Source organism: Pleurodeles waltl, chromosome 4_2 (genome assembly GCF_031143425.1).
Source record: "Pleurodeles waltl isolate 20211129_DDA chromosome 4_2, aPleWal1.hap1.20221129, whole genome shotgun sequence".
In the NCBI taxonomy this organism is placed as follows: Eukaryota; Metazoa; Chordata; class Amphibia; order Caudata; family Salamandridae; genus Pleurodeles; species Pleurodeles waltl.
This window is the reverse complement of record NC_090443.1, coordinates 101751170-101764306: the sequence shown is the minus strand read 5'-3', so window position 1 is coordinate 101764306 and position 13137 is coordinate 101751170. Positions and strand designations below refer to the sequence as shown.

At 44.7% G+C, this 13137-nt stretch overlaps 1 protein-coding gene across 1 annotated transcript in view; it reads right to left on the bottom strand.

Annotated features, from left to right (window-relative positions):
- The window catches only part of LOC138294083 (thiol S-methyltransferase TMT1A-like), a 189338-nt gene extending 176492 nt beyond the window's left edge, over positions 1-12846 (bottom strand). Inside the window, exon 1 of the mRNA XM_069233318.1 lies at positions 12335-12846. Within this exon, the coding sequence (XP_069089419.1) occupies positions 12335-12832 (498 nt within the window). The 5' untranslated portion in view covers positions 12833-12846. The remainder of the gene's footprint in view (positions 1-12334) is intronic.
- Positions 12847-13137: the final 291 nt, after the last annotated feature.

The window sequence follows — 13137 nt, the reverse complement described above, 5'->3', positions numbered from 1 at the left end:
ACTTGGCACTAGGATTAATGATCCATCAGCTCTGGACCTTGAAGTGTCTCACCAGACCCCTCGTTAGAACAGCGAGACACTTAACACCACTTGAGACCATGAATTGGACTATACTGGCTCGTTGGTATTGAACCTGCCAGCTGGTTAGGGGCTGGATACGTGCTGCACGACACCTGGTGATGGATGGCTGTTGGACACACCCAGGCAATGCTTTGGGAATCAAGAATAGCTCTGGCCATTTAACAATAAGACATGTGATAAAGGCAGCTGGCATCCCTCTACTACAGTCCCAACAGAGTGATCTATGGACTTTGAGAGATCATGGGTTGAGAGGGTTCTTCAGTAAAACACTCAAATTAATCAAACATGAGCAAAATACAAAGGGGATGTGCAGATAAAATACCTCCCTGACATGGAACAGATGGAGAGCACCTTGTGTGCCGTCCAAAGCTAAATTCTTCCAATAGACTCTTGGACATCTGTGCGCTTGAATGTGTTGGGTGAATGGGAGCAGGAGGGGGACTTGCAGCTCTCTCCCCAGTGGACTTGTGCCAATTGGTCAGAGTAGTGTAGCTCTGGGAGTGGCTGACCGAGCTGGAGAGATGGCCCTCCTGATCCCACCCTCAGTAGTTGGGGGACCAGACCTACTCCATACTTACTGGTCTGCAAGAATGACCTATTGCCCCTCTAAGCAGATTGCTACTTATGAATATGATTTTGAATTACTTGCTGTTTCGTATCTTTCTCTTAGGTTGAGAGTTTCATTGGGAAATGGGAAATTTGAGGGGGAGCAATGACTACAGCATCCGCCAATCCAAGCATCTTTGTCTTACCCAGTGCTCTGCTATACTTGCCTAAAACACATAAAATAGGGACCAATGATTCACCTTATCTCACTTAACACATGAGGGCTGAACTTGTCCAACAAGTAAGAAGTTGTTTGACAAGCACTCCAGGACTCATCCAGATATCATATGCAAGCTCGCCTTGTGCACATGGACCATGGGGAAATGAAGCACAGAGCATACACCATGAGTTACCACTCTTCAGCTAATCCCAAACAGAGATGGTGATATTCCTAAAACACAACCTTCCCATGACGGTCACATAGACCTACACTGACAGGGAGGGCAGATACCCTGTTTTGGTAGAAGCACTATATGGTCAACCTTTACCCATGGTTACAATCTATGCCACTAACTCTACCCAAGACTTGTTTCTAATTGAAATCCTGGAGAAGTTGACTAGAATAGCTAGCAGTGACATCATCCTCACTTGGGACCTTAACATGATGTGAAATCTGTGTGCTAACAGAGCAGGAGGGCACAATATTCAAACAAGACCCTTCTCCAAAAGGCAGAAAAAGGAGTATTGATATCCTGGGCTTGAGGGGCATCTGGCGAGAATTAATTCATTGACCATAACTTACATCTTCTATTCCCTCGTACACGGTACACACTTGCAGGCTGATAACCAATGCACTCTAGGGCCTGGTCCGAATGGAAGAATTTGGCCCTATCTCGATTTCGGACCATCCCAGTCAATGAACATAAAATAGCCCTCCAGTTCGAAAAATACTTTGAACACAATGAGGGAGAGGAGATTTCCATCCCTGGGGCATGGTATGCATTTAAAACAGTCATTAGGGACCATTTTATTGTGACAGCCGTGGATCGAAAGCAGTTTCATAGACGAGAATGACAGAACCTGGAAGAACAAATCCGAGAGCTGGAATGGAAATGGCTGCAGCAGCCCCCCTTCAGATTACTCGGGGATTAACAGTGGCCAGAGAACAATTGCACATGCATTATACAAACAAAGATGAACTTTCCCTAATGCACTTTAGGAACTGAGTGTACATATTAGGGCATGGAGTGGGCCCCCACTCAGCCCCGCCTTTGAGTGGCAAAGGGAAAAAGAATATGTATGGGAGATATTGTCTGCCTCTGGGTCTCAGATCGTAGAAGATGAGGGAAAAATGGGAAAACATCCACACTATAGAGGAACCCACCTCCACAGTAGACAAGGAGGTCTTCCCCGACAGGATACAGCTACCCACCATTACAAATGCCCAAAGGGATTTGCTTGTAGGTCCTTTCCTCCCTGAGGGGGTGTGGCTAGCGATAGAGTCTTTAAAACCCAATAAGACCCCAGGTCCCAATTACCTTGCAGCTCAGTTCTATGAAATATACTTCCAAGCTGACTCAGAAACATTCAGCCTTATTTAACCACTGTGCTACTGGAGAGACTGTGACCCAAACAATGGGAGAGGCAGTGGTATGGTCATCTCAAATCCTAATAAAGACACTAAGCATTGTGCCTCGTTTTGGCAGATAGCCCTAATAAATATTGATGTCAAACTTTACACAAAGATTTTGGCAACTCGTCTGAATGATGTATTCCATACTCTGATACAACCCAGTCAGAATGGCTTCATTTGGGGACACCAGGCCCATGACAATATATGGACAGCCTGATAGAGAAGGCCTCTCTCAAACTTATACCAGCGATACTTTTGTTGCTGGACAGGGAGAAGAATTTTGACAGGGTAGATTGGACATCCTTCCGGCTTACTCTTCGTAAAATGTGTCTTGGTCTGGTGTTCCTCTGGATGCTGTTTTCCAATTACACCAACTCGGTGGCTAGGGAGATTCTAAATGGATATCTATGAAGGCCATTTCAGCTAACCAGATGCACCAGACAGGGATGACCATTGCATTGTTCCTGTATGCCCTATTTATAGAACCATTGACATGTCCCATTCAACAGTCAGATGTGGTAACAGGAATCATTTTAGATCAGTGAGAATTTAAAATATTCCTGTTCTCTATTACGTGCTTCTGACACTGGAAGCCCCAGACACCTCTATCCCAACAGTAGGAAACCTCATAGAACCCTTCAAAGCAGTACCTGGCATTGGGATCAATTATGATAAATCTGAAATATTCAATCTAACTCTCACACCAGAAGAGACAGAAAGTCTGTCGACCGGTTTCCAATTTTGTTGGGGTATATTTTTAATCAAATATCTGGGAGTCCACCTTACATGCACTATATGGGACCTTTTTGCTGCTAATTACCCACTTCTGATCACAGCCATTACTAAAGCTCTCCAGACATGGCTAACTTTGATGTTCTCATGGTTCAGGCGCATTAATTTGATTAAAATGAATGCACTGCCAGACATCCTATACGCTTTCCAGGCCCTTACAATATGGCTCGTTGTAGGAATGTACCCTCTTTCTTGGCATGGTTACCCCATTTTTCTGCTTGATGTCAGCGTGTTTGACTGTGTTCACTGGGATACTGCTTACCAGGACCCAAGTGATTATGCTCTCTCTCCCAAAACTCTGTATTTCATCCTACAATTGGCCTACTGGTGCCCACATGTAATTCCCTAGTATATGGTACCCAGGTACCCAGGGCACTGGGGTTCCAGGGGACCCCATAGGCTGCTGCAGTTATTCTGCTACCCATAGAGAGCCCATGCAAAGTGTTCTGCAGGCCTGCCATTGCAGTCTGCGTGAGCGGGTGCATGCACCTGTTTTCACTACAGGTCACTGCACCAGGTCACTATAAGTCACCCCTATGGTAGGTCCTCTCAGCCCAGAGGGCAGGTACCTGTGTGTGAGGGCACCCCTACACTAGCAGAGGTGCCCCCACAAACTCCAGATCCATTTTCCTGGACTTTGTGAGTGTGGAGATGCCATTTTACATGTGTACCTGACATAGGTCACTACCTATGTCCAGCTACATAATAGTAACTCCGAACCTAGGCATGTTTGGTATCAAACACGTTGGAATCATACCCCAATACTTTTGCAGGTATTGGTTGTATGAGTCCATGCACTCTTGGGGTCCTTAGAGGACCATCAGCATTGCTCCTGCAGCCTTCTGAGGTTTTCCATACAGCCCAAGCTGCTGCCACCTCACAGACAGGTTTCTGCCCTCCTGTTGCTTGAGCAGCTCAAGCCCAGGAAGGCAGAACAAAGGATTTCCTTTGGGAGACTGGTGTTACCCCCTCTCCCTTTGGAAATAGGTGCTACATAGCTTGGGAGGGGTAGCCTCCCCAAGCCACTGGTATGCTTTGAAGGGCACATTTGGTGCCTCTGTGCATAAACCAGTCTACACGGGTTCAGGGACCTCCAGTACCTGCTCTGGCACGAAACTGGACAATGGAAAGCTCCTTCCAGCTTCTGCAACATTTCCCCGGTCCTGCATCCTCTGAGGACAGTCTGTCTTCAGTCTGCACAGGAAAAAAGAAGAAATCTCCCTTGGAGTGAAGGAGTCACTCCCCTGCATCTGCAGGCTCCAACAGCGACGACGATCGGCTGCGTGGATCCCCTGTCCTGCTGAGCTGCATGGATCCTGCATCATGGGTGGTGGTCAGAAGTGGTCCCGCTAGTCCTCTTTACCAGCTGTCCAAGTTGGGTCAAGGTAAGCCCTTGCCTTCCCACACAGGACAGTATCCCTGTGCACCGCGTCTTTTGCAGCTTCCAAGGCTTGTTGGCACTTTTTTCAAGGGGTCTTCAGGCATCGTTTAGCTCCAGCCCCCAGCACCCCTCCCTGTGATGAACAGCTCCATGAGAGACTCTCCTGCGGCATAGCACTCCTTTTTGTAGTGTTGCATGGGCTCTATTTACAACTTCTGTGTCCCTGTCCTGTGGGACTCCTGTGAGTGCTGCATGTGCTTCTGTGGACTCTCTGCGATGCTGAGGGGCCCCTCTAACCCCACCCTCCTGGGCCTTGCTGGTCCCCTGCAGCACCACTTTCTGGCAATTGCGAGTTTTGGCTGTGCCAAGGCTTGTTGGTGGAATCCAGACACGCAAACCCAAATGCAATCTTCCTTCAGGTGTGGGACATCACCTGCATCCTCCTGGAACTCGACTCCAACTCCAGGGCTGCAGTACTGACTTTCGTTCCTCACCGTCGACCAACTGCTGCATCCTCAGCTTGGTGGGTAGGGGCTCCTGCCCCCACTGGACTCTGCTGCGTCTTCTGGACTTGGCCCCCTCTTTCCACAGGTCTTCATCTCCAGGAATCCACAGTTGGTTTCTTGCAGTCACCTCCGGGTTTTGAAATTCTCTTATTTTCTTCTAAGTGGGTGTTTTCGGGAAATTCTTGTGATTTACTCCTGCTTTCCTTGTCTCTGGGGGCTGATGTGGTACTTACCTTTGTGATTTCCTGGTACCCCCAGAGCCCCTCTACGCACTACACCTACGAAGGTGGGGGTCCAACTCTTGCATTCTATGTTTTGAGTATATGGGTAGTGCTCGCACTATGGTCACTATTCTCTATTGTGTTTTACACTGTTTTGCACTGTTTTTTAACTATTCTTATGCCTTTTTCTAACAACTACTGTATATATCTTGTGTATTACTTACCTTCTAATGGAGTATTGCCTCTAAAGTATTTTTGGTGCTGTGTTACCATAATAATGTACCTTTATTTTTGTAACACTGAGTGCTTTCTTTCATGTGTGTAAGTGCTGTGTGAGTACCGTGGTATTGCATGGGCTTTGCATGTCTCCTAGATTAGCCTTGGCTTCACAACCACAGCTACCTCGAGAGAGCCTGGCCTCTAGACACGGCCTACACTACACTAATAGGGGATAACTGAACCTGGTATAAGGTGTAAGTACCTTAGGTACCCATCACACATCAGGCCACCTTCCTAACTCCGTTACCCTCTATCTTAAACATAATCAATGAAAGTTAATGACATTTGTTGGGCGGCGTGGAGCACCCGGGCTTCTGCAGAAACATCTGATCCAGCTAAAAAAGATGAGTGGCGGGGCTGAGAGTCCCGAGCATCTCACATAATTATGCAGCTGCCTAACTGTGGATAGTAGTAGACTGGTCCACAAATGCTCTCTAGGAAAAACTGATGACAGACCATGTCATAGTACAGAGCTCCCTAAGGTACCTAGTGTTGCTAGAGAAATGACACAGACCCCCTAATTACTAATTTAGCACCCCGGTAGTCACAACATTAAGTAAGTGGGATAGATCATGTACACACAGTGGGTCTAGTAGTTTACTCCTCCCTATACACTCCTAGTCCCAATAATCCAGTGTTCACACCAACCACAATGCCTTCAGTAGATGGAAAGAGGGTGCTTGCAAAATGGTTGCGTACATGTATGATACCCATATGGCAAAGACATTTCATTTATACATTATTCCTGGGAATGAACAACTACACTACGCATATTAGCATGGGAGCCATCAGAGCTACAACCTCATTCGAGCAGAATTTCCCTAATTTAATCATCTCACAGGGCACAATTTTAGCACTATGCAAGCTTATTTTAGCACATGACACCCCTTCATTGTGGCAACACAATAGAAAATGGTAACGCAAAGTGGGAATCCAGGTAACACAGAAAAGGCGGAAGAAATTGCACAGGGACATATACTCATCTTCCATTTCCTCCCTGGGAGAGAAATAAATTACAAAGTACAACAGCAAAAGAGCAAGTGATGTACAGAGAGTGGATTATGGTGCCATTTATATAGATTTGTTGGTTCTACTTTCTGTGAACATCTTTAACCGATGGATCCTGTGGCCTGCGTTCCTTTCTCAGATCTTGTATCATTGTACTGAAATGCCTTCTTTGCTTTTTAAAAATATAATTTTAATACTTCTAAAATAAAAATAGACTAAGTGGCATTGTTCACCACCTTTGCACTGGTGCGCAAAAATGGCTAATCATTTTAAATATTACTTGCATGTAGATCAGGACTTTTGTGACCCACCAAAAAACGATTTGGGACCAAGAGTTTGGGAAACGCTGCTATATAGCATTTAACACTGTGGGAATCATTTAACAGTAGGGTGCTCAACATTCATAACATAAGAAATAGATGGATGTATTAATGGTATACCTAATCTCACAAGCAAAATGTACACAATGTATCTTGACTGTCAAGGAATTAACCAGTACACAAACGTATGGTGCCCTAAGTTAGTAGAAGAATTGGTATCTGGCAAACTATTTATTAAATCAATGAACAAACATACAGTTAACATAACAATACAGCACAAGAAGCAACAATTCTGAATAAAACTACAGTTATCAGGTATTAAAGCGTTCATTATGTCACGTAAAAACATGTCAAATATTGGACGAAAGATGCCTCCACTTTGCAGACCAGGACAGTACTGTCTAAGTATCAAGAATCATCAGTTTACAAGTGGAGATAATAGAAGTATTATCTTCTCTCGTTTTTGTTGAGTTTTACAAAGTATTATCTTTCACTTATTTGATGTGCTAAAACATGCAACTGGATGAGCAAGCTGGTTGCAGACCAGTGGATTTGTTTGTCAAACAGGGATATAAAATTACCTTAGTAAAGTGCTTCTAAGGTCAATAAAAGAGAGCAGGTCACTTGGAGTGCAGTTCTTGATAACATGCGGATTCTCGTAAGGAGCACCCTAAAAACCTTGCAAGAGCATGCCTGGCACTTTAGTTCCATCACTAACAGTGCTTAATTTGTGCTTGTTGTTTCCGGTGCTGAGCACCGGCACTTATTTTGAGGGCCGGGGCGTATTCTTCTGCTTCAAGCATTTGCTGCGAGCAAAAGACGTGGGAAAGGCGGAGGAAGGGAAAAACGAAAAAGCGTCACAAATGTAGAAAGTAGAAAGCTGCAAGAGTGGGCTGAAGGGGCAGGGAGTGGCTTTATATGGATTGAAGAGGCCTGAGATGGTCAGGATTACGCCGCCTCAGTATTCTGTGTTCGCACATTTAATTGAAGCAGCCGCGTGTTTAAGAGGAGGGCTTTGGGCACCTGCACATTTTTGTTTACAAATTAAGCACTGATCACTAACGCTCATTGGGAGCCTGCCTACCGAGTCTCATTAGGGTCATGTTGGACCTCAAGGTAAAGTGCACGTCTGCCCTGGTAGAAGAGGATCGCTCAACACCAAATCTCTTGGTACTGTACATTCCAAAGATGCAAATTCGTCTTTCAGTGCAGAAGGGTTGTTGACTATTCAAAATGTATATGTGACCACTGGGCAACATTATTGAGCGATGCAATGCGCCCTTACAAATGTAAGCTGCTGATACATAGATGATGCCACACTTAGAAAAATACCTTAGAAAATATGCATATATCTGAACCATTAATCCATGCACAGAAACAGATTCGAAAAATATTTTCATATCTAATGGGCATAAAACAAGCATGCTGCTTTTCGTTTAAAGAACAGTTGCCACCCCAATAGCCCACATCATTGTGTGTCACTCCCCCTTGAACATTTAGCCTTTAACAGTTATTTCTAAAGCTATAATCCTTGAGTCATATTCAGATCATTACTACTGCTCATCCCACAACATGAGTAGGTAGATGACCTCACAAAACCTACTTGTTCAGCGACATTATCTTTAGTCCATAAAAGGGCACCCAGGACAACAGAGAATCACTTTCAGTATGCTAACGAGGACACACTAGGTATAAACACCAAAACAAACAAAATTGTCACTGCAGATCACTGGCAATGCGAAATTCACATCTAGATGCAAACAATTCTCCGGCAGCATTCAACCTGAAACAGTATGAAGCGAAAACCGTGGGACTACTCACACCAAAGAGATGGATAAAATGGAGCCTAACAGAAAAGGTGTCCCAGAACCACCCTTGACGCTGCGGGAGGTACCAACATACCCCTCTGCTAAGCTTTTTTAGGCTATGAAAGCAGAAGATGTAAGAAGCCTACTGCGACCGAAAATGAACCTAAATGCTGTGTTTTTTCAGTACAGCATTTCTATATGCTTTGTTCCCTGATGCTTTTGTATGTTCTTGTTAACCGCTGTTGAGTAAGCATTTAGAAGCGTAGGCGTGGGACTCTTATGTGGGCTCCTGAGAGAGCGGTTAGTACACGTGCTAAGGGTCCAGCGGCATAGCTATTTCTTTAAATGGGCTGCACAGCGCTTGCTCTGAACTTGTGAAATCTATTGTTAATATAAATCTTAAAAGAGGCTTACATCCCACCCTTTTGCTTTCATTGGTTCCTGTGCTTGCCATTAATTTTTCTCCGTGTAGCATACTATTTCTTGTTTTCCCTCCTGTCTTTCTCTTATCAATCTCCCATGGCCCAAGTCATGTTTTTCATCTGCTTTGTGGGACTATTTTTTAAGCTTTTGCCTGCACAGCGCTTGCCTTGTGCTTTTATTTTTTTTTACTTCCTGCCGAATGTATAGCTATCTACAGTTCGTCTCTGTCCTCATGTTGCTACCCCACCCCCTTTCCCTCCTACTATGTACCACTTCAATGACAACCATCAACCATCTCAACACATCACCATCTCAGCCCTTGTGTGACTGCCGACATCCTGAAGTCAGGCAGCAGTCTCATAAGTTTTGCTTTTCTCATTATCCACTATCTCAAGTACATCACATGATGGTTCGTTTTATGGTTGGACATTACATCGTATATACCTAGGAGGGAGCACTCATTTTTTCATACCACTCCATAATATCGATGAAATCAACAGGGCTGTCCTTTTGGCCATTAACATACCGTTTCTGTGGTGAACGAACTAGTGGTTTAACACGGCATCACGTGGGTCGGGTTTATAACACATTGAGCGATGACGGACAGAGAGGAAGCTGAGAATACTTGACACGAGGGGAGCCGCACGCACCTATTGACAATCTTATCTGTAAGTCTACTAAGAGAAACTCTAACAGTTAACCATGGGCTCTTTCGCGAACCAAACACAAGTTTCATCTTTGACACGTTTTTATTTTGGTTTGATTTGGCACTAACATGCCCCTACTTTCTCCGCTAATGTTTTTCTGCTTGTTTTCCCTGCGTTCTCATTTGGTTACATATGTCATATTTACTGTATTGAATTGTCTTCAGAAGCCCCCCACCCTACCACCATTGGGTATGTCATATAGTTATAGTGCCCTGTGCTGCCCGGATGTCCTTATTATGCTTGCAAAACATTAAATATATCGTACTTCACTGGCAGGCCTTTGGAACTTGATGTGACAATAAGGTCACAACCCACCTTTGTTCATCGAACCTAACTGCTACCGGATGGGTGCCTAATAAATTAAAAATTTGTGTTTTCATAAGACAGACGCTACACCTACATAAACTCCAAGCAGCTTCTCTTTGTAGGGGCACTCCAAGGTAAATGCCCTAGCACTTTGCAGCATTAATCTGGCTCCAGCATGACAGCAACCGCCTTTGACACTAACCAACAACAGTTAGTACTGAACAGCGAGTAAAGAATCTCTATTTTCCAAATATGGAATCAATTATTTTAAAAGAGATGGGGTTTTTTATTGTTTTGATGGAGGCTCAAACTCTGGTGAGAATGTGATGGCCACTGCTTAATGCACTCCTTACAATTGACCTTGGTACTCAATGAGGCTGAGAAAACAAGTTACCGGTCTCATCAGAATGACAATATCAGAATATCTTGCATCCAGGATACCTGGGTAACAATGTAAACATGCAAAATATCATGAGGTTTTTTGAGTCAGATACTTTGCCTGCTCAAAGGAGGTGATATTTGGCCATTGTTGTGGGCATGGATCACACTGGGACACTTACCACTTTGCATTTCCTTGCTGAAAGCGGCAGTAATCATGGAACTGAAAACCCTGGTAATGGTCTGCCTAGCGAAATGATGACACAAGTGTGCAATTTTATATTGCTGAATTCAGCACACTATTTGATGGTTTTAGAAGCATTAAGAACACTTATCAACCTTCATTCATACACCACTCACCCTGCACAGAGAGCACTCGCACCATTCTCCCTGCACTCATACACTGCTTCCACACTTCTTAACTTATTATTTCCCATAAGTTAAACCTAATGCATTTACCAATGCTTGTTTGTTTTGAGAGGGAGACTTACACTTCTTTACTATATAAAACCAGGGAGCGGTGGGTCCAGTTTCCTTCCTTTCTATGCCACTGTGTCAGTACTGGTCCTTCTGCTTGCTAGCTGTCAGACGGATACATAGCAACTTCTGAACACTACACCTTCCAAACCACTGAGGTAGCTTCCCCAGTTAAAAGGTCATTCGGTAAGCTGTGTGCACATCCCACAAATGGAGATAATTTAACGACACTTCAAAAACGCAGGTCACTGGGCTGCGAGATTCGACTGTAGGGGAGAGGTGAAGGAGAGGAGTGATATAGTTCATAGTGGAGCGGCAGTAAAGATAGGAAAACTAGGGCAAGGGCGCATAGAGATTCAGGGACCGGAGTACAAAGGAGGGAAATTGGTGCTCTGGGGAGCTAGTGAAAAGAAAATGTATTAGTACAGGCAGAAGCAATTAAAGGGTTGCCCAGACGGTGGGCTAAAGGTTTAAAGTTTGAGAGGGGAGCAGACGGATCCGCGGTTGGTGGTGGGCAGGGAATCAATTCCCCCACCTTTGACTTGAAATAAAATAAAACTTGTTTTGCAATCTCACAACTCCAGAGGTCGTTTTGTGGCGTAATCTGATTTGTGCAAACATGTGCGCTGAGTAAATATTGTAACAAGAAACCAACCCATGAACATTTAACATTTGCTCGTAAGTGAATCCAACAAAGTACGTGTAGTACCGTCACAGAAGCATGTTTGGCTTGACGTACTATAATGTGGAAAAGGGTATAATGAAGTACACAAAAACTGAGGTTTACCTTGATATAAATTACAGCAGCATACTAGTTGAGGACGTAGAGTGCAGTACATTCAAAAGGATGCTTTGCGACTTCCCCAACAAAAAGATAAATATCCTCCTCAGCAAGAGGGTGGGTGTTGCCAGGATCCTAAATAGTGCTGACGTGTGATTACGAGGCCCAGATCATTTTCCACCCCCAACGTGCATTATTTTTCTTGACCCCACACTTCACAGAAATTATGTCAAAATTGAGAACATTACTTCCTTATTTGTTTCAGTTCCATAATGTTCAAGGGTTACATATTTTAGCTACTAGAAAGCGTGCACTTTCTAAACATGTAATATTGCACATTCATAAGTGTTACAATATATAGTGACCTAATCTGACAACCAGTGACGCCATTTACCCGGTCAATGGGTCGTTTTTGGAAATTCCATTCCTAGTTCTGATCTTTTGCCCTTTCGTAAACCCTTCCATTCCCGGCCTGCTACAGCATTTACCTTTACAGCCAACAATAAAATCAGCTCCCATGCTTTATAGCAATAATGGACAACTTGGAATCAGCAAAAATCACAAAGGTGGTTGCTAATGGTTTGCCAACTTACTCTTCGTAATTTGTGCTTTGAAATACTGAAGGAAGTAAAAGCTAGATACCATTTTTCACTTATACACCTCAAAATAGTACTCCAGGATACTCACCGGTCTGAGGATTCGCACCACCTCTTTCAGGACCTCCTCCACATTCCGCACTGAACACAGCACCAGCGTGCAGACTACAGCGTCCACTGAGCCACTGGCCACCTCCGACATGTCCTCAGCAGACGCCACGAGGAAGCGCGTGAACTGAATGTGCCCATTTTCAGCAACGCTCTTGTTCAGGAACCGCTTGAAGTCTGGGTTCGGGTCCGTGCACGTGACTTGGCATCCTGGCGGGAAAAACTGGAAATTTGCTCCAGTTCCGCTTCCGATCTCCAAAAGGTTGAGCTTCTCCCCGGGGCCTGCAAAGTCTAACATGTTGCTGAAAAGAGTCGTCTTATATGAACGCATCTTCCTGTTGTATAAGGTGCTAAATTTGGCCAACAGGTATGGAAATGCCTTGTGGGCTAGTGGCTTCCATACCCCTAAGAGAGCCAAGAGGTGTACTGGCAGAGTCAGCAGAATGATGGCCAGCTGGAGGGTGGCGATGAGAAGGCCCATGTTCGAAGCAGAGGTCGACGCCACCTGTGTGTGCAACGCTCTAAAGCTCACGCTTTTCTCAGCTGCGCTGGGCTCGTGACACTGCCGTGCGGCGCACCTGTTTACAAGCAGCTCGGGCATAATGCCACCGGCTGTACCACGAATGAGTTTGAGACATTTTATGTTTGGTTTGAATATTCCTTTCACCAAGATTACTGCCTCGGTGAAACAAACAACATTCGCTGAACTGAAAATTAGAGAAGCAAACTTCGTCCCCAGAAACAGCACGTTCCTCCCTGGCTTGTTCTGATGACAATGTTGTGCAT